The sequence below is a fragment of the Calypte anna genome, chromosome 4A (assembly GCF_003957555.1).
Source record: "Calypte anna isolate BGI_N300 chromosome 4A, bCalAnn1_v1.p, whole genome shotgun sequence".
Lineage (NCBI taxonomy): Eukaryota > Metazoa > Chordata > Aves > Apodiformes > Trochilidae > Calypte > Calypte anna.
Window position 1 is genome coordinate 42,329,084 of NC_044248.1, and position 22,363 is coordinate 42,351,446.

Consider the following 22,363-nt stretch of genomic DNA (forward strand, 5'->3'; position numbering starts at 1 on the left):
GGGGCAATAAACTATACTTGCAAGGAGGTGAACTCGCTGCTCAGCTGAGAGCTGACTGCTTCGGGCCTGGTGTAGCAAAGCGGCTTCTCCTCAGACTCCTCAGGGCCCCGGGCTCAGCTTTGCCACCTGTGTACCGGAACGGCTCCACCCCCGGGGAAGGTGCCGCCCCGGGCACTGTTTGCATTCACCTGCCTGAGGTACAAGGAAGCCCGGCGGGGCGGGTTATCAGAACGCGGCAACGAACCGCAGCCCTTTTCCCGCCCTCCGGGCGCTCTCCTCACATCGCCTCACGGCTCTGTGAGGTGACGAAGCGCGGTCATGGCCGTGTCCCGTCCCCATCCCGCGTCCCCTCCCCGGAGTTTGTGGCTTCTGCCGAACACCTTCCCTCCCTGGGAAAGGGAAGCAGCAAAGCAGAAGGCAAAGCAAGAGGAAAAGAAGGCCAGACAACCCCCTGGACTCTGTCACTCCTCCTCCCAACCAGCCTGGACCCCAAGTCCTCAGGTATCAAGTTGCATCTGCCAGGTTCCTTGACCCCACGGAGAAGTTGTAGTTTTTAGGCTGGAAATTCCTGATCCTGAGGGGAAACCAGTCCCCCAGGTGACAGGAAGGGTTGAGAAGGAGGTGAAAACCTCTCCAAAAGCACCGTGGAGCTGACAATTGTAGTGAGAGACACAGGGAAATGGTTTCAAACTTGAGGAGGGGAGATTTAGGTTGGACATGAGGAAGAAATTCTTTCCTGTGGGGGTGGTGAAACCCTGGCACAGGTTGCCCAGGGAAGTTGTGGCTGCCCCCCCTCCCTTGGAAGTGTCCAAGGCCAGGCTGGATGGTTTTAGGTTTTTGGGTTGTTTTTTTTTTTTTTTCAGCCTGGGCTGGTGGGAGGTGTCCCTGCCCATACAGGTGGTTGGAACTGGATGAGCTTTAAGGTCTTTCTAACCTGAACCATTCCATGATTCTAGGAATTGTCTCAGAACAGGCTGTGTTCACACTACACACAAAGAGGTGACATGGAAGCCTGATGAGGACCTGTGGAAGCTGTTGTACCAAATCACCACCCTCTGATGACTGAAGAAGTGGACACCAACAGACCTGCTGGTAATACCTCAGGATCATCTCCTGGGAGAGATCAGATTATCCTGCCTGTTAGCAATGGCCCCTGGCATGCAGGCACTGTCTAGTGACCCTCTGTAGTGCCAGTTTAATCAACCTCGTGTTGAAACAGCAGGAGCTGCTGGCATCTAAACTTGGATCAGACCTACCCTGGGAAGAGCCCCAACAACCATCAGTCACAACAACTGCCAGTGCTGTGGTACCCCCCCACCTCAGCCTTAGGACACGCCTGGTGGGAGCCCCATGGTGCTGCCTGATTGGTGTCAGTCACCCTCAGGCTCATTGCCATGGCATCTGCTGGGGGACATAACTAACGTCCCTCTGACATATGTTGGCAAGGAATATGGCTTTAGCATTGCCTGTGCTATGTCCCCAAAGGACTGCGTAGTAAAAAAAACAAAAACAAAAACAAAAGCCAAAAAAACCAAACAAATAACCATAGGGGAGGAAACGTAGTACTGTAACTCTGCAACTTTTAGTTTTAAGAAGCTGGTCGTCTGATGCAACCTCCTGATCAAAGCCCCCCATTTCTACCCAGCAGTGAAAGGAAAGGGTTATGAAACTGTTAAGCAATTCACTACGTCAATTTGTAGCACTCTGCCAGTGCTGCACAAACTGTCCTGCCCAAGCACACAGCCTGGCAGAGGAATAAAGATGTGAGGCGGGTACTGGGAAAATGTTGTGCTCATGCTGAGAAGTCACATATTACATAGGCAATTCATGTGTTACGTCTTGCCTCCTCTTTGATATTCCCCAGGAAACTCTTTGTTTTGCAAGTTAGACCCCAGAAGTTTCTTGAAAGGCAGAGTACTGGTGACAGTAGTAAAAAACAGGAGGGGATGCAAGTCCCTACTGTGCAGGGACTGACCTGGTGATACCCTTGTGACAAGCATCAAAGCCCTAGCAACAAGTAAATAGATGAAGGTGGGAGTTGAGGGAATCCAGGGACTTCCTGAGGGTTTATTCTGAAGCAATGGCTTGGCACTCAGAGAGGGTGGCAAAACTGGTTTAAGCAGACACCACCCTGACTGCCCCCTTCCCCTGGATAATTGTGTTCACACTGTTGCTGCAGGGTGTAAGCACCCGCATGGGAGAGATGAGATGGAGGAACTGATCTGGCTGACAACTCCCTCCCTCCTCCTTTTCCCTGGGGCTATTTTCCATCTGGATCTGTGCTCCTGTTTAGTTCATCACCCAGCTACGCAAGCAGTTGTGGCAGCATGGGGTAGGGGATGCTGGGGCAAGGGCAAATGTGAATAGCTGGGGTGTAGGGCTGAGGGCTGCCTTAGCCAGCATTGTCCAGAGATTTCCCCCAGCCAGGATTTTACAGTGTTGTGCTTTTCAGAAGACACAGGCTCCATCATTTATGTGAGATTTCATGATATATATTTAAATTAAGACGGTCTGGGGCGGGAACAGGGGAGTATCTTTTGGCTGGGTGGAGTTGAAAGAAAAAACTTCGTAAAATCCTTGGCTTTGTGGGCTCCCTGCCACATATGCAGAGGTACAGCCAAGATAGGATGTAGTAGTTTGTTCAGGTGCTTATTACGACAGCAATCTAACCACATGCAAAGAGAAGTTGTCTTCCTCCTCAGCTCAGTCACAGGGTGTGAAGGGGGATGTGTTGGTTCAGCACGGGAACGGTTGCAAGGAACGCCGGCTGTGGTTTGCCAGGCAGCCAGGAGCCCAGAGCAAGCTTACACCACAGTTTGCAAATGTAGTGGAGTGCTTTCTGCAACCTCAAAATAACTCCTCTGTGCCACTCAGCAAGGAAGAGGCTGAAAATAGTATGCCTCCTGTCAAACTCAAAGTGAGGGGGATGAATTCAGGACTGGTGGCTTTTCTATCCCCTTACCAGAGGAAGAGAGGTTTAGATACAACCTGGTTCATCCATCATCGCCTTAAATCCAAGGGCTGTTTTACACAAACAGTGCCAGTGCAGTAAGATGAAGAGGTAAAAAAAATCAGATGCATATTTGAGTGAGATACTCAATATTCCTATAAACTCTTACTAGTTTTCTGTACTTTCCCTGGACTGTAACAAAATGCCACAGAAAGCACAGTGAGAAGTGCATGTGAAGTACTCAGCTTCAGCTGCCACTTGCAATAGAATGAGCAGCCCTCACACAACTTCCAAATTACTCCTGCTTCCTTCTGGCCCTGGCAACAAATGATGTTCCAGCAGTATCAAAGTCACTCATCTGTAACACGAAATGGAATATTAGACATCTGCATGGACAAAACCACTCATTTTACCATTAATGTTCAATATTGTGCTCATTTAATTCTCCTAAGCAAACTGGAGTCCAGTTGATGTGAGCACTTGCATAGGAGCTTATTTGCTTGGAAGCCACCCTGCTTAAGAGACAGAACAGGTGCTGGTGTCAGCATGTAAAACACTGGCATTGTGTTCCCAAGCAACTGAATTAAATACATATAAGAGCTTATTGTTGTACAATCAATGTGAACGTTTATCTGGGTCCTGAGCCATAAACCAAACAGGAACGCCATCAAGATTGATGGCCATTAAGTAAGCAAACAGTTATTTGTTTTCTTGTAATACCTCACAGCTGTTACAGAAGATTTGTTTATAACTTAGTATCCTAGAGCATATCTGAAAAATGCTGGTCCAAGCTGACTACTGTGCCTGTTCCCTCGAAGAGGAGGTACAGACCACTGCTGGAGCATTGACACCAGACTCCCATTTTCAGGTTTGTTCACTGCAATGGCCACAACAGCAACCAAGTGGAAAGACAGTCTCAAAATGCAGCTGCAGAGTGACTTCACCAGCCAGCATAAATTTTTGCCCACATAAAGCACTTGACAGGCAGAGGGGAAGGAGAAAGATACCAGGGTATTGCTGCAGAAAGCTGTCCTACCTTCCTCACAGGTGGAGTGGGACAACTATAGAAGTCTCTATAGCTCTCTGCCTCTATACAAGGAAGATTCAGTGTGTGCAAAAGCAAGCCTGTATCTCTTGTCTGCCTGTATGCAGGAGTCATAGAAAAGATGCCATCTGAGGGTCAAAAAGTTGAGGCTTTGATAAAACCAGCTATGCATACCAGGGACCATGACTGCTGGAAAGTTGCTACTAAGTACACCCTTCCTGTTTGCAGCTCTGCTGGTAAAAAAAGGACAGGGTGAAGGATGAGGATAAAAGCAGTAACAAGGGAAGGCTTATGGACAGGTAAAACTGGAGTCTACACATTGGTTTTTCACAGTGAATGAATCAGAATTGCTTTGAAATCTACTTTAGAAAAAGGAAGACTTCAAACACCTTTCAATAGTACAAAAAGACACCAAAGCCTGTCTTGTAGCTGAAAAGTTTAGTGTGGCAATGTCACCTTCACTCCTACTGTGGATCTTGCCAGAGTAGTGATTCCTGTAGAGAAACAGCTCTTTAGAAGGAAACGCAGAGGGATAAAGTCTTTTAGCCCTGTCTATAGTGTTTCTTGTCTAAATATTTGTAGGAGAAATTACTGGAGCATATGCCTGGGGGGGCTCAGGCAAGGCTGTGGATATTATTAAGAAGGGGTGGCTCAACCTGTCAGGCTCTGCAATCCATCTCCTCCGACTGCTGCAATGCTTTCTTACTCCAGACAAAGCCTCTGCCCCAGTTTACACGTACAAAAGGCTGACACGTTTTCTGCTGACAGAGAAGGACCTGGCTCTCAAAAGAAATACCTGCAAGAGAGGAAAGGGGATGCTGTGAGAAGGATCTGCAGGGCTTGAATTGTTCTCTCAGTGCTGGTGGATCTGTCACTGTCCAGCCAGGGCTTTGTGTCAGTCTGTGGAATGGGCTCAGATCAGGGCCAGCTTCCAAAGGCACAGATCTAAGGGCAGGGCTGCTCTGAAAGGGTTAGAGGTGCAGAGGAGAGGGGAAGTCACCAAGGAACTGAGGCAGCCCTTTGATTTCCTCGAGTTTGCAGCCATGCAGTTATTTCCTAAGGAAAATAACCTGACTCTGTTGATCAAGTAGATGGCACTGTGATATCAAAGCTAATGAGGAAAGTCAGGCAAGCGAGCGAGGCACAGATAAAAGGGCAGGATGATGAATCTTCATTATTGTTATATTTCAATGTAAAGTAGGGGGGTGTAGAAATTACCAAAGATGAAATGTTTTCTGTGGGATTCTTTCAGAACCTTACATCTGGCAGTTCACAAATCAAGAAGGGAATGAAGCCTAAAAAAACTATCATGAGCAATAGGCGAGATTTTCCTCCTCGTTCCCTAATTTGAATTATTATAGATTTGCAGCTTCACACTAAACTTCATGTTTCCAGACAGTATTTTTATAGCTGAACCTGAACAGGAACCTGCTTTCCCTCTCTCTCTCTTTTTGCATGTAGGTGAAAGAACAAATGAAAAAATGAACAAGAAAGAACTCTGCCAATTTCTGTGATGGGAAAGTTGCTTTGGATTAAAAGAGGTAAGACTCTTAAAAAAAACCAACCAAACAAAAACCTGTTCTAGTTCATGCTCACAGTTTTTTGTTGGGAGTTACAGGAGAATGAAAAACCTTGGTTAACAGGGCTTAAAACGAACTCACTACAGATGTCCAGGAAGGAAGAAATGGGTGTATTATACAAAGCTTGATTCAGCCACAGTGTCCAGGCCTCTTGGTAGATAAATCACTTTCTAGGAAGAGGTAAAACAGAAGTAAACCAAGAAAGCAAATCTTAATATACATTATGGGGACAAAACAAAAAGCATGGTTAAAAATGAAACTAACAGCTCAGAGAAACAGTTTATTCAGGAAAAAATGGGTATAAATTTGATATCTTGCTATACACAGTAATAAATATTACTACTAAACCCAAGTTTTGCATAAACACAGAGAATCAGTCTTTTTAAAGTAAAAGGGTTACAGAAGTGAGTGCACTGCTAAAAAAATGGTTCACAATCTGGTCCAAGGGATAGGAGCCTCTGTCTTTATTCACACTGAGATGTAAAGTGACACAATATGATAAACCTAATTCTAGTTACTGAAATATACAATTTACTCCTTTTAGTTAGATGATGTAGTTTGTTGCTGCCATCAGGCATTCATCAGCACATAAAACGCAACATGTCTGTAAGTAGGCTGTGCACAGACACCCACTTCCAAATCCAGGTGTGAGAAGAGAAGAGGTTACTGACTCCAACAACACATCACCTTCCCCCTGCTGCAGGCTGTCAGTGCACAGATCTGCAGATGGAGTTTGTGCTTCTTAACTTTGGCTGAAAAGCTGAGCCATCAACACGCTGGTGTGAGGGTGGCAGCTGAATGAGTGAGCACTGGCAAGAAAGTGCAAGCAGAGAGTGACCTGTTCCACTGAGGTGGCTGGCTGGATGGGAGGATTGATGTTGGTGGCTGCTGGCCTTCTGCATCCAGGTAGCAGCAAAATAGAAGGCTGTCAAGAAGGAAATCTTTCACATTAATGGTTTTATAAGCCATGGAGAGAGGAGTTGTATTACAGCAAAATTTAACAATAACGATGTGATCACCAGCCACCAGCAGATGTGCTCGAGTAGCACGGAGTGGTGCTAATGAAATACCCCAAAGCCTTATTAGCTGAAAAAAAGAAAATTATTTTCATTCAGGAGGAAGGCAAACTGTTGCTTTGGTTTGTTTTTTTAAATTGAATTATAATATAATGTTTCCTGCATTTAATTTGCACAGCATTTTTGAGGACAAAACATACATGTTTTTCTATGCATGTGTGTAAATATATATATAAATATAAATATATAAAACCAACATAAATGTACACTCCAGAGTAAAAACTTGTAAAGTAAGCATGACCTTCAGGCTTAGGTGGTTATACTGCTGCTGAGTTTTTGCTATACTTCAGTGGCATTCTGCTAGAATGATTTTCACCCCTGTGCAGAGGGCAATCATAAAACCTAAGTACCATGTAAGTCCTACTTATGTCTTAAGGACCTGACTCTAATTCTATTGAAATAAATAGCAATATTTTCATTGTCTTCCAGTGTGAGCTGTTTCAAGGTCAATAAATGGGATCAGTCTTATATATCCCTTTTGCTGTCCCAACTGGACTGATACCTGAAGGAGCTAGATGTAAAATGCAAAAAATGCCTTGGTAATTCTGCAGAATACTGTAGTAGAGAAACCAAAACAAATACTTGCTTCAAAGATGCAAGAATGTTAGGTAAAGTTATTTTAACCAGCAACCTGGTCTTCCACAAATCTGACTTGAGGAGTACTGGGAGTACTTGTGCCATGTTCTGTGTCATACCCAGAAATACAGTCAAACTTAAAGCTTTATTATTAATATTTCTGCAACTCTAAGAGAATTTTGGGTACTTTAAAGTATTAAAACATCATGTTCTCTGCTCTGGTAGCATTAGTAGGGTTTCTGTGTGGTTTTCTGCTGCATCATCTACCCTTGCTAGGTAACACAGTGGAATCTATTTATACATCTAAAAGGTGCCTGCACAGAAATTTGGTTAATTTCATAAATTTCAGGTGTTTCACATCTGATTTTCCATCACAGAGGAGAAAGCTTTCACTAAGACCATATTCACAACACAAAGCAATGGAGATCTCTGCACTCAGCCTTTGTGCATCTTACAGGGACTCCTGGCCACAGCAGTGTATTTCACTTCCCAGCTTCTATAGGGAAATAAATGTATATTGGACACCTTCTAGAATAACCTTAAACATTACTGTCAGCATTGCAAGTGTAAAAATACTGTGTGTGCTCAGTAAGTGATTTTCAAAGGCTTTGACCTTCCATAAATGAAATCCATATTCCTCAGAACTAAGCAGAGATAGGAAACCAGGCCTGTGACACATATTTGTGTTCAACCTTGCCTGTTTCAGCATCAGACCAACCCTAAGAAAGTGCAGAATAGATTTTTTTTGTCATAGAAAAAAACTTTATACCCCTTTTTTTTTAAATTTTATTCCACATGAAAAACAGGTATTTGTCCCCTTGATGAACTTCAGAGACCATGAAGAATTTCATCCCTGCATGTCCAGTTGAGGAAGTTACACCTGAAAACCTTGAATTTGGTGAATTCTGTGAAGAAAGAAGCCAAATTCTCTGGTGAAACACCAGCTACCATTTGGAGCTTCTGTGGAGGTGAGTAATGGGCCTGCGACGGGCCTCTCTGTTCCCCTGGAGGTAAGTCTCTTGTGAAGAATATAGCAAACAGTGGCACAAATCAGAGGAGACCATAGTTTTTTTTTCTCTCTAGAGCCTTTATTGTCATGGAAAATCCACACTCTAGAGTACAGCTTCCTCTAAGATGCAGGGTAGCAGCTAAGACATGTCTGAGGTGTACATGGGTGAACATTGGCTGAGGCCATCAGAAAAATCTCCCACTTTGGTACTGGTTTTATATTGCTAGGTCCTTACTACACACACTGAACAGATAACCCTGATTATTTTGAAGCCTGATCTACCAAACAGTAAAGGGGACAAATTAAGGGAAGAAGTTACATAGTGTTTAAAACTGATGGAAGAGATTGACTCAGCCTTTCTGCTGCAAATAAATAATTCCAAATAACATTCAAAATACTGTGTACAAATAATCAGGGTAGCATGGAGTTATGCTGTAAAATTCTTTCAGAGTAATTAAAATCAGAGTTAGAATTCAAAGCTAATATTGACCATTTTTTAGAGGTGAATACACAAGCAGATTGGCTTGGGATTTAAGAGTTGTTTTGCCTCAGTTTCTCCATCATTAAATTCAAATAGTGGTATCTTCCCCTTTTCATTTTTGAAAGATTCACAAATAAAATGTCTGTTTGAATAGTAGAGGAAAAGTTTTCACTCTGAGGACAGTCAGACATTGGAATGGCCTCCCAGGGGAAGTGGTGTATTGCCCTATTCTGGAAAGTTTAAAGTCTCAACTTGATGGGGTGCTGGGATATTTCATATAAACAATAATATTAGAAGGGTTGGACCCTTGAGGTCCCTTCCAACTTGACACTCTGTGGAAAAGCACTGCTCCAAGAACTACCAACTGTATTGATGGTTGAAATTAATTTGAAATCCCCCTCAATATAAAAATATGTTTAAAAATGTGTTTACCTTAAGGAACCCATGCAAAGGGCCCACCTCTAAGAGGTGCAGACACAGAGGAGCTTGGGCAACATAAAAGTGTGCACCAAGAAGAAATGGAAGCCTTCCCTCCTTCAGGAGCAGCAGGTGAAGGGTCCTCACACCACGATGGCTCTGAGGGAAGGGTGACAGCCCTGCTGCCATCACCCTTCCTGTCACACCCACACCTTTGGCTGCCCTGGTGGCCTGGAAGCACCTCAGCACGGTTACAGCTGGGGTGCCCAAGCACACTGCCTCCTGTCGGGACACCTCAGAACTTCTATTGTTTGTTTGTTTTGGAGTTTTTTTTCGTCTTTGTTTATTTTTTTTATATATTTTCACCTCAGCACAGCCCGCTTTTGAGGCAGGGCCTGTGCGTGCACTCTGCAGCTTCCTTCCCCTGAGGTGCCTGAGCAGCGAGAGGCAAACACCTGCAAAGGGCACGCGGGGCAGCGGCTGCAGCCGCCCTCTCAGGGCAGACTCCTCCGCACCGCCGCCTTTTAAAGCAGGGCCCGTGAGGGGACGCGGCCGCCATTTTGCGTCCCTGGGGGCTACCGGCCGTGCCCTCCCTCCTGTGGCGGCCGCGGCCCGCTCCCCCTCCTCGCCGGTGAGGTAGCGACGGGAAAGGGAGCAGCGTAGAGCGGCTGGCAGCTCGCTTCACCGCCGCGAAGTTTCCCGGGGGGAATCAGGCGAGACAGGAGGCCGGTAAAGAAAGGGGAGGGAAGGCGGCCTCCGCCGCCATCATGCGCACGGTGCTGGGGTTGGTGCGGCTGCTGGCGGCGAGGGGGTGGGGGCGGCGGCCGCCGAACCGTTGCCTCAGCGCCATGTCCCGCTACTGCACGGAGCAGCGGGGGCGGCCCAACTCTCCCGATTATCGCCTTTATTTTAGTAAGTAACAGTCCCCGGGCTCGGGAAACTTTTGCTACCCCACCTCAGGAGGTGAGGGGTGGCTGCGCGAGCGGGAAAGGGGTGAGGCGGCAAGGGCAGCGGGGTGGCCCCTGGGGCTGGCTGCATGGTCACCCCTCAGCCTCCCGCTCCCTCCCCCCTGACAGGAACGCAGTCTGGTATGGAGGACGAGGGGATTTCCTGCCCAAATCCGCTTTTGGGGGGGATGCTTCCAACCCCCTGAAGAGCCCCTGGGGCTAAAGCGGTGCTGGGGGGGTGGTGAAGCGCTGCCGTGGTGCGGCCTTGTGGGAGATGGGGCGCAGAGGCCGCGGGGTGGTGTGGGATCCCGAGGGCAGCCTTAGCAGTGGGTTGCCTCGCCTCACCTCTGCGGTGTGACAGCCCGGTGACTCGTCCCCTGTCACCAGGCCAGCCCTCCCTCCAGAAACGTCACGGTGAGGAGAAGCAGGCATCCAAAACATGGGGCTAGACAGCAGCAAGTTGCAGCAGGAGGGTATGGGAAGTGCTTCCAAGAGGCTTCTCAAAAGCCTGGAAGAGCCGGGGGTATGCAGTATTCGGTATTGGGCACTTTAGTAAGGATAGTTTGTTTGTATGCCATTTCCCTGGCGCTGTTTTTTGTGCATTTTTTTAGTCCGTTGACTTCGAAGCAGTTAATTCTGACGTGCACTGGTGTGAGTAAAACAGAGGCGTCATATGCCCTGTCCTGTACCCTGTCATATACGTCAGTAGTACTCTTGTACCCTGAGCAGTACCCCGAGCCTTGTGCTCAGTCCCTGGGGGCTGCTGGCACGGGATCTCTTCTAGAGAAAGTTGCTTTTAGTTATGGAGAATAAGGAGGCTACCACTAAACTACTGTTTTCTTCGGAAGGCTTCAGTGAGGCTTCCAGGAGCTGCAGTAGCAATTGGCATCTACTCCTCTTTGCTGAGGTTGTCAAAGTACAGTCCAAAGCTAAATGAAGCCCCTTGTCTGCTTCTCCCTTTACTCTGCAAAGGGGTGCTAGCATAGGAGAAGCTCCTCGAGATTTATGTTAGCACCTTAGATTGTTGTTGATGTTTCTGTTTTGATGCAGTACTTGGTTTTGTATGTTGAAAAGTTTCCAAGTAGTCTGAAAAGTTTAAGCACCTGCTATAGTGAAATTTCTTCCTTTCTACAGTGAGAGCAAGGCTGAGGTGCAGACTAAGTTAAGTTAATGTCAATTTCTGCTGGTTTTGAGGTGTGGTTGTTTATTTCTATGTGGTTTTATTTCTCAGCAGTTATCCAATCTCTCAATTATTCTCTTGGTCGGACTTCAGTCTACTGTGTTGGGGGATTTTCTTTTTGTGGTCATGAAACTCAGTTTTTTTGAAATCCAGTGAAGTCACAATTACTAGAAGCCCAGGTGAATTCACTGAACACTCATGAAGTAAGGTTCCCATGGTGTTATTTTTTCTTCATTAATGGTTGTGAATTTCCAGGGAGGAGAAGAAAAGAGGATTAAAAGACCTCATCTTTATGTAGCCTGTATTGCCAGGTAGTCATAAGAGAAGTGTGGTATTGAATCCTAAAGCAATAAATAAATTTGATTATAATGAATCCTTATCAAACAGTCAAATTCCTTGTACTGTCTGTAGGTTTTTAGTCCTTGAAATTAAACTTCAGAATGAGTTTAACAGATGTGCAGTTGTGGCATATCATAGATTTCTGTCATGCATAACAGCAATGCCAACATCCCACAGCCTATCTTCAGATTTGTAATGCTAGTTCGTTTTGGTTTTTTTTCAGAGAATGAAGATGGTAAATATATTTCCCCATTTCATGATATCCCACTGTTTGCTAATTCCAAAGAGGTATGTATTTATGCCTTGAAACAATTGTTTGCAACATGGTAACAACTTTGATCCTATCCTTCTTTTGGTAACAAATTAACAGACAAATGTATAGTACTAGAAAGGACTGATCTAACTCAGGCTCATTTCTTATGGAATAAAGGCACAGAAACTCTGCTAGATTTTCTCTGCTGAATTCAGTAACATGCAGTGAAACATGATTACAGTGTAGAGAAATTCAGGTGCCTCTTAAAGCCTCCCAGTGATTGAGGATGGGAGGAACCCTCACTGTACCTTGGTCTTTGTGTTTAAGGTGTTTATGTGCTCTTCAATTCACTTTCTACTATTACTCTTTTTAAAGTGGCATTTTTCTATACTTAAAAGTCCATTCAGGAGATACACAACACACACTTGTGTAACTTAGGGTGTATTCCTTTAATTCCCAAGAGGAACTTTATAATTGGAAGCCAACAATAATGCCCAAGAGAGAAGTGGTAATCACACCTTTGGAGAATTACAAGGCATGAGGTGCAGCTGAGCACTTTCACATCTTGTTAGCTACACTCCCTGGAGTTTCATTACAGTAATAATGAAATGCCTGTTTTATCTGTCAGTGGTGGGAACTGCCAGCCTTTGGTTTGGAGTTAGTTTTGCTTATTATGGTCTGCTTGTTAGACAAACAGGTGGGAGGGTTTCAGCCATTTTCTTGATTAGTTGCTGGGTCTCGATGAATGATGTGAATGGTGAGAAGTTGTAGCATGTTTGGATTGAGACTTCTGAACTAATGAAACTATCTCTTGAATTGCTTAAAAAGGGAGATCAAAAATCTGCACAAAACCTTTTTGATTGTCAGGCACTAGCTGTGCTTGCCAATGGAAAAGGCAAGTCTCTTTCAGAGAGGCTTTACTAAAATGCTTTGTTTAGTGGATGCGGTTGCTGGAAAAGCATTTTCATCATGTTTTCTCTGGGCCTTGCTGCCACTGGGTCAAGTTTAAGATTTGGAGGGGTAGATTATAGTCTGATTTTCCTGTAGATTATATTCTGGAACAGAGATGTTTGATCAGAGTGGAGAGGATTTCAATTGCATTGAAAACTACTGTTGTCTGTATTTATCTGAATACAGCATTGCTTCTTAATGTTTTTATACAGTTTTTCTCTTCTCTCTTTCCCTACAGGATAAAGGTATTCCTGCAAAGAGGCCAAAGACTACTGGAAGTGAGGTACTGCTAAACATTTCCTTTTCTTTCTTTTTCTTTCTTTCTTTTTTTTTTTACTTTTCCCTCTATTTCTAACATCTCTTCACTCTTCTGCAGAATGAACTTCCTCTTCAAATGCAAATCTTTTAGGATGAGAAAGAATCTTAATGGGATTTAATATTCTCCTCTTTGAAGGGGACAGAAATGTCAAAATTCTTTTATTCATCATGATGTTCTCAAAGGCAAACTCTTTTATACCACTCTGAAGGGTTCATTATGACTATTGCAGCATAGATATGTTATCTTTTTTGCAACTGCATTCAGAAACATTTGCAAAAAACCCTTCATTATTTAAATATTCATTATGCTGTTGACTCTGAGTAATCTTTGGTATATATACAGAACTTCAGAAATCCTAAGTGTGTTAGGGCAGAAATTAGACTTACTATCCTCTTTTTAAGACTGAGGATATATTGTTTCCTGTACTCATTGGGGAAGCCCAGGGAGAGAGAAAAAAAATCATCTACATAGGTTCAGCATGAACCAGCACTGAAGTTAAGCCATGGAAGGTCTGCTCAGGCTTTTTCTGTGAAACAAGGTTTGTTTTTGTGTCTTTCCAGAAATGCTGCATTTTTTGCAGTGTTTTCCCTGGCACAGCAGTACCTAAAAACTAGCAGAAGTGAAACTAAAAAATGAAACAAACTATGCTTTAACACCACTATGGGTCTGTGTGTGTCACAATCTTTATCTTCTCAATACCTGTTTGGCCAGTGATATTGCAAAACTGTAAGTACCCCTCCAGTGTGCAGGAACTGTCTTAACTGTCTGTGTTCTCAGAGTTTTGCAAATATTTTGTGGTACACTGGTGGTTCTGCTGTGCACTGTCTCCCCCCACACTGCTGTACTGTGTACTCCCTCTCTCTTTGGCCTGTGATTCATTTAAGCTACAACCATAAAATAATTTGGGTTGGAAGGGACTGTAAACATCATCCAGTTTTAGATTTCCTGTTGCTTGATGCCCACTTAAGCAAGTTTTAGTGGATGTAGAATCATGCCTGAAAGATTAATTGTTACAGGGAAAGATTATGTGTCAGTAACCTTTCTCAAAGATCATTGTTTTGCAACATGAATTCATAATTACTGCTCTTATTGGAAGTCAAGTATTTTGTTTTTCCTCTACTTGTGAGTACTGTGACAATACCTGCCAGTTGGGAAGGTGCAAAGCCAATTTTACACAGTGTTTAAAGCTGTTCAGAACTGCATTTGTCTGTGTGGAGGAAAGCATAACAGCTTATTAAAAAAGCACATTTCTAGTACCCTTTTTCTGACCTCTGAGTCAGCCCATGGAGCAGGGGGGAAAAGTACAAGGCTGAGTAGCTGTTGCTTCCTGAGCCAGTGTGGACTCCAGAGCTGTTTCAGACAACTACTACTATGAGAGAATTATGGAAAAAGAGTGAAGGTAAATGTACATTCTGATCTTTGTGGGCTTCTGATCCAAGCAAGCAAGCAAACATGCAAGCTGAAAGCTTCCCAAACATGCTTGTTCTTTGTGTAGATGGCGAAATGCAAGAATACAAATCATACAGAAAAACCTTTTCCATCATCACCTTTGGGAGCTGGGGAGAAGAGAGAAAATAGAGGAATCTGTGTTCAGGAAAGCACTTTCATCTTACATTGGCTCTTCTGCAGCATTCCTCACCTTGGCCTGGTGAGAAATGCATCCCTGTGTGCTTGTATGTAGGGAAACATATCTTAATCAGGAGAAAATGAGTAATTTGGTGGCATGTACTGATTTCTGAAGACCCTGGAAGCACTCTACTCCTTGCCTCTGTCTAGAGATGCAAAGGCTACTATTGATACCTGGTGTTCAGTTCATCTTCACACTGAATTTGGCCAGAATTCAAAGCTGATGGCTCCTCTTGCCCTGAAAACATAATGGCATCTTTAAAACTTGTAGTTTTAGAGTAGCAGTTACTTGTTTCTCTCAAAAAGGGTAAGTTCTTAAGAATGTGTATTAAATTATTCTGAACGGGTGTTCATCAAATGTCAGGTTAGCTTTGGAAAATGAAGGTAATTCTGCATGTGTCACTTCAGTCTGTCTAATCTACTTTAAATTGTTCTTGGCATTCCTGATACTAGAAAAGGTCTCAAAATAGAGGAGTTTCAGCTTTCAGCATTCATGGGGTAGGGATTCAAGGGATTCATGCACGTGGTGAGCTATTCTGCAGTCTCAGCTTGTAGTTACAAGGCAAATGCTGTGGTGTTTCCATATGACCTGTTCTCAGTAGTACTGCCATTTCTTGCAATATTTAAGATATTCCCAAATCTCAGTTAAATTTGGCCTTGCACCCACTGTTGACAACTGATGTTTTTGCTTTCACAGATTTTTTTTTTTCTCTTTGAAGAACAGAGAGAAGCTGTTTTGAGGGAGAAACTAAGCTGAAATTAATCATATATTAAGCTTCAGTTTCAACATTTTTACCAGCTTGCAGTCTGAACCTCTTATTTGTCTTAAGCATTGCAAGCACTTAGAATCCACTCCTACTACAGTAAATTTCACTGAAAGGTATTGAAAGTTTCACATCTCTGGCTGGGAGAATGAATGTTCCCACTGTGGTTACAGTCAAAACTGTCAGAGGCTGATTGTTGAATATGGTCCTCCATGTCTAGCAGGAGGAAGATTTGAAGAGGTCATAATTTTCTTTTCAAGACAAATGTGACATGTTGCTACTCTGCTGTAGTGAAAGAGTTTCTAATCTCCTTGTCATTGTATGTCTTTGGTAAAGTACTCACATGTCATTCAGAGGACTGAGGTGTTCTTGGACACAAGGTTTTATTTAAAATGTCAGCCTTGGTAAGGAATCTATCCAAGTGTTAGAGATTATGGTCTTCTGACTTGCAGATGCCTTACAAGAGCATTTGAATCAAACCAAACCACAAAAACAAGAGAAACAAGACAGCTTTTGTTTTGTTGCATCCTGTGGGTTGCAGAAGCCTGGAATGCCCCTATGGACTTCAGCTGAATTTCTTCTGTCAGGCAAAAACTTCTAATAAATTAAATAGTCAGGTGAGATCCAAGGAGTCTTCAGGGTGGTCATGCAGACTGAATAGGTGATCTGAGAGAGGGTCTCATCCTTAGAACAGTGTTCAAAACTGCTGTCAGAATTGTCTTATGATAAAGGCTGTACGTTTTGTAAGAAGGGAAAAGCTGTCATCATTTCCCATGCAATACAGGTGTAGACTTTGTACTGACTTTGTATTATGTCTTAGCTGCAGCCTCTGTCACCTTTTTGGTTATTAGGCATTTCTTTCAGTACACATAACCTGGGCTGTAGGGTCCATTATGTATGTTGAGGGATTTGCGTGTTCTGAATTTTGGATTATCACTGAAGCTTCCATCCTGATGCTTGAACTTGCCCAGCATTTTTGTGTGGATGTGTCCAGTGGCTGCAAGCCTTGTTGTGGGTTCTTGGAGATTAACAAATACTAGAGTAGAACTACCTTCACTCAGGAGTCCAGTTAAAATCCATTGGAATAGAGTTGGTTTACTGAGAAAGTTGTGTCAGTGGCTTGATCAAGCTTAAAATAAATGGTCCCTCAAACTTCAGAAAGTCAGTGTTTCATTTTCATTCCTGTCATGGTTGTACACTGAGGTGAGTGTGTCCAGTTGATCAGACAATATGCCTGATGCCACTTTTGGGATACCAGTGGATAAAAATTTACATAATGTTTGTGATTCCCTTTTCACTCTACCACAAGGGAGGAGCACTATAACGAGTCTGCAGGCACTTTGCATTTATGCTGGGCACTGCATTCCTTTTTTTTTTTTGTTGTGTGGCTTGTTAATCTATATTGGAAAAGTTCCATTGACTTCTCATTTAGATTCAGTATATTTGGTGTCCAGATGTTGCTGACATCTGGTTTGTTGTTTTAATTGGCAAATACCTTGCAGCAAGTATTTAGGAAGGCTTGTAACTTTTATTTGGGTTTTTTTGTGTGTGGTTTTGGGGATTTTTTGTGTGTGCTTTTTTGTTTGGCCTTTTTTTTTCCTTTTAGACACCATCTAGACATTCACACTGCTGCTGGACTGTAGCTCATATTTTTTGTTTTCATTAGTCCTCAGGTGCATGCTACCACATTCACATGATGGCTGATGAGAATCCCTTCAGGTTTGGAAATGAGAAGACAGGAAAGAAATTGAAATGATAGCTGCTTTTTCTTCTCTGTGTATTGTGAGCTCACAGCTTCTCAGTGAGGGTCAGCAGCCCCCAAATTCTGCCACTAGTGCTTTCAGTCTGTGTTTTGTTTTTATCACTCTACTGTAAAAATCACTAAAGTAATTGTAAGCTTTAGCATACCTCTTCTCACTGTTGTGAGAAAGGTGGTGGTAAAAAAGTGGTGGTATTTGTCACTTTACCTCCTGAGTTTCTGCTCCTCTCTGTTTCTGTTCTTTTATGTTTTGTCACTTTCCTCACTCTCCATAAGCTGCTTCACTTCTGCTTCAAATTAATTGGGCCTTCAGAGTTGAGCATGAAGATACAATCCTTGGGCAAAATCCTATTCAGCTTCCCCCTCCTCAAATGCACCACCTGAGGAATTCAGGAGGACTGGGAAAGACAATAATTGCACAAGAAAGAGGAAGTTAGGTAGGGATTGATTGTTCCTGTGAAAGATGCATGGGAGTCCAGAAGGGCAGGTTATAAAAAGTAGTTTTCAAAATTTCTGAGTTCTTTGAGCACTTGTTGCATGAGTAGGTTGAAGAATATTTGTATGTCTTTTTATCTTTCTGTGGTTTTCTTATTTCAGAAAAACCCCAAAACCTGTTCCTTTTCTCCATGTGAGACTTTTTTGCTTGCCTTAGCAAAAGCAATATCACATACTAAAAATGATGGCCAACTGAAATGGAATGTACCAAGTTGACAAGCAGTGTTAAAACCCCTCAAAAAGCAAACACTTATTTACACCCTGTGGGAGTTCCCATGTAATCTTCTTTGCTTGTAGTTCTTAGGAAATAAAGAGAATCATCTATGCATAGTGTTTTTTTCTTGTGATGTCATTTTCTGCTGATTTTCATATCCAGTTTTAGGAATTGGGAAATTCACTTTTGACTTCTTTCTGTTGCGCAAAAGGATTACGATTTTTTTTTTCCACATCCCCTCTGAAAGGTACAACAGAGTGTAAGTACAAACCTCTGTCTCGTGTTCACATTCACCCAAACAAGCTACGTAATACCCTGGCTTGCAGGTCCCTCCGGGCTGTAAGGTCACTTTCCCTAGCTCAGAGAGAGCTCTCATGGGCTCTGTCCTTTTTCTGAATCTAGGAAACCGTTTGCTCGTCTTTTCTTGCATGCTCCAGGAGATTGTCCTGCTGAAGAAACCATCAGCCAGCAGAGTTGGCATGAGGGGAGCCAGTAGGAACTGCTCCATCTGGCCTGTGTGTAGTCTGCTCTCATGAAGTCTCTTCAACATTAAGTGCTTGCAGAGTTGGATTAAATGTGAACTGCAGCAAGCAGGGATCTCACAGGCAGACCAGTTGTCTGCTCTCATGCTAACACAGTTAAATGGTAAACTTCCCAAAGCAATAGTTTTTCTTTCATGAAAGATCTTATTTCTGTTGCTGTCACTTGAAGGTGTGTCAGGTGGGCTTCACCATTGATTGAGGGGGCAGAAGTGCTCCCTTGGGACTTCAGCAAGGTGGAAGTTTCTTTTTCAACTGGTTTAAAATAAAGATAAAACTATCAATTACCAGATGCATTTGCCATCCAAAACTAACAAGTGAATGGCATATGCAGATGATAATCTGTGAAGCCAGGTGGTGTCTGACACTTGCGTTTCTGTTTGCAGCTGAGGCAGAGATGGTTTTGAAGTAAGGGATGAGGTCAGAAGAAAGAGGTGCTTGGTGTTAGAAAATAAGTGATGGAAAAATTCCTGGATGATATTTATGCAAGGAAGGAAGCAAGATAAAAAAGAGGAGCAAAAAGTCCCTAAAAACCCAGGAGTATTTTTCTCTCTTTCTGTCTGTCAAACGAATCTAGTATGAGCTCTCCTTTCCACATGAGTGAGTCCTGTCTCATCACTGTGAAAATGCAAATGCCCTATAAATAAAACTTTTTGGTTTTAAATGTAAGCACTGCATGAAGTTATTAAGCTCTTGTAAATGCTTGTGGCAGCTTAGCATTAAAGAGAGTACTTTTGGTGAATTTTTTTGCATACAAATTAATCTATCAAGTCACATTTAAGACTCTTGACAATTCACAGTTGACTGATACCACAAATTATGAAGGTCTAGTTTCAGAGCTGACCTAAACCTGAGTGATTTTTTTTTTTTGTTTTTGAGAGCAGCACTGTATTAATTTCAGTACAGTTTTTGTCCAGCCCTGAGAGATGTTTGGTGAAGACCTAAAATAACTCTTGACCAAGTTAAAGCCAAGATTTACAGTGTGATGAAGCCATTTTATTAGACAAAGGAAAACATGCAGTGGCACTGAATAACAGAGGATTGTGGTAGAGGGGAAGACATTGTATATTCCAGGAGTAGTTTGTAAGTTTTCTGCCTGTAGCTACCAGTTGGAACAATTCTTTGACCTGCCTGGCAGTTCCCTAAGAGTTTCTTGTCAGCACTGGCTTTCATGCTGTGCATTTCTTTTTTCCAAGTGTTTTTCTGATGTTTTGGCTCCCTTCCAGCCCTTTCCTTACCTGCTTCTGCATGTATGCTCCTTTGTTCTGTTTGCTTCCTTACCATTGCCATCTTCAAGCTCTTTTTCTGATTACTTCTCTGTTTCAGCCATTCTTATGTACATAAGCTGTGTCTTATGAAACTGATATGAAGAGCATTTCTCCTTTTGCTGTTGTTTTATTTGGTTATTATTTCAGAAAAGTGATTCCATCTGACTTGCCACTTACTGCAGTAGGCAAGTGTGGGCACAAATTGGGTGACAAATTTAATTTGCTGGGAAACTGCTGTCAGGATTGTGCATAGCTTGTGATCTCATGGAAGAAATGCTGAATTGGGATTTTCCTTTGCTTTCTACTTTCTAATTCTGGAACAAGATCATAGAACCAATGGAATTAGTCTGGTAATTTTTGCAGCTACAGGATGCAAGGAACAAAATACAAATATCTAAAGTGTATGGTAGAGTATAGTAAAAAAGTCAGTGCAAGTCTTCAGTCTTTGTATCTTTTTTTCGTAAAAATTTATGCAAAAAATAAATTGTCCTCCCTGAACTGTTGCATTTTTTAAAGTATCAATGCACGTTTTCTTTGGCTGCAAAGAGATGTCACAGGCAATGTGATAATTTGGGGTAATTTTAGTAATCTAGGAGGAAACAGGTTGTAGGCATAGCTGGGTGGTTTGGTCTAGTTGCTGATTTACATTAATACTCCTTGGTCATACTTAATTCTGACACCTTCAGAAGAAGAACCTTACAGTATTTACAGAGTTTTTCTCTTCAGAAAATGTCACTTTAACTTCTTCAGTAAGAAGGGCATGGATTACTTATTTTGCTTCTAAAAGGATGACAGTTGACATGTGTAAGGTTTACTTCCCTCCCTTTCTTCAAACAACTTGAATTCTGTTTCTATTAAGAAGAATGCTAATATGAATGTAAGGTTCTTGTGTCCATGTCTTTCTCTGCCATCACTTTGGATTCATTTTATCTGACCTCAGGGAGATTTGTCTGAGAATGATAAACATCTGTCACTGTTGCATTTGCATTGTTTTTTTTAAAAAATGGAGGGCCTGAAGAAATAAATCTTCAGGGGAAAAAAAACCCCCAAATATTGCTTTTTCCAGTGCTACAGGGGAACTGTCTTATAGAAATGTCCTCTTTGACTAGCACACTTAACCACTGCCTTGCAGCAAACTATTCCACGGACTTCGTAACATTTTGTGAAGAGTAATATTGATACTGGAATAAAAAATATTATGTCCATTTTCACTACTTGTAGTTTTTCAGATTGCTAAAGGGGTGGGGTGAGGAAAGGATGAACCAAGGAGATTGAATATTATTGTGCAGAAGTAATTTTTTCTTAATGTAAAAGCAGCTGTAACACAGATGTGTATGTTGCTGATGAATGCAGAGGAGAGAAATTATCTAATTGTAAAATACTAATTGCCAAGTGGATTTTATTTTCAGTTCTGCCATTGTTTTTTGTTTTAGGTCCTGTTTAATATGGTTGTAGAAGTGCCTCGTTGGACAAATGCAAAAATGGAGGTAATTAAGAAAAATACTGTGATTATATAGAAATTCATGGAAGTTATGATAATGCAGTGTCTTCCAATAATTAGAGTCTAATCAGAATGTAGATTACTCTTTACACATAAAATTTGCTCTATTAGATTAATTTGAAGTTGTGCATACAGACACTTTCCTTGCAGTTACAAAGTGTTGAAGTTCTAATTTTGTTGCTTTGTGCAGGTGAGCAGCACTTCTTGGCACCCCTTTGGCTGCAGTTTGCAGCATACCTGCAACAGAGTCCTAAAGTATTGCCTTGCAGGACATTGTCCAGCATTTAGTCTACTCCTGCTTGATCATACAGCATTCCACTCAGAGGATTTAATTCTTTTTGTTTCTGCTGTATAGTGTGCTAGGCCAAATACTGACAAAGGGTGTTGGAAATGAAAAAGTAATTCCTTGTGACAAAAAAAAAAAACCACCAAACCCTCAACAAAAGCCTCATTGAAAACATCCTACAGGGAGATATTTTGAAAGTAAGGGTTGTTCCTCTGCAGTTAGAATATAGAAGCTGAGTAATACTTTATGTGTAGTGTTGGTAAAACAACAGATTTCACCAGGATACATCCTGTCTTCCTGAGCATTGGTAAGACATTTAAGGATGCTCCTCAGATGCTTTAAGAAAGTTAGTGGTTGAGCTGTGAAGTATTTTGATTTTTAAAATTAATACCAAAGGATCTCCCCAGCTGATTCTTTCAGAATTTTGTTTCCTCCTTTCCCTGATGCTGGAAAACCATTGACCTGTGTTAACCACCATATTAATCATTTCCCCTGTTGCTGTCAAAGCCCTTGCTGTCAGAAGAACTTGTGCCATCATTTGTATGTTTGCTGAACTTGTATTATGAAGTGCAAGAGCACCTAACCTAAGTTCCTTTCAGTGTTACATTTGACCATGACAGTTTCCATATAAATTATGACCTGCTCTTCTGGAATAATTTTTTCCTTGCATACTTCACAGTGTTACTTAAAACCTTAATAAGTTGCTTTTTGAATATGACCCTTGAGATTTAGGGTGAGGCCATCAAACTTTTAATACTTCTCAAACCATGAGCAGATGCTCCCAGATG

General features: G+C 42.4%; 1 protein-coding gene across 2 annotated transcripts in view; it reads left to right on the plus strand.

Annotated features, from left to right (window-relative positions):
* The first annotated feature begins 9,774 nt into the window (after positions 1 to 9,774).
* Positions 9,775 to 22,363, plus strand: part of PPA2 (inorganic pyrophosphatase 2) — a 29,301-nt gene continuing 16,712 nt past the window's right edge. Inside the window, exons 1-4 of one of the 2 annotated variants that reach the window (XM_030450037.1) lie at positions 9,775 to 9,863; positions 11,824 to 11,888; positions 13,043 to 13,087; positions 21,222 to 21,275. In XM_030450037.1, coding sequence (XP_030305897.1) covers positions 21,234 to 21,275 — 42 coding nt within the window. In that variant the 5' untranslated portion in view covers positions 9,775 to 9,863; positions 11,824 to 11,888; positions 13,043 to 13,087; positions 21,222 to 21,233. Of the gene's footprint in view, positions 9,864 to 9,883; positions 10,047 to 11,823; positions 11,889 to 13,042; positions 13,088 to 21,221; positions 21,276 to 22,363 lie in introns of those variants that run through there. The other variant, XM_008505054.2, reaches the window with a different exon arrangement.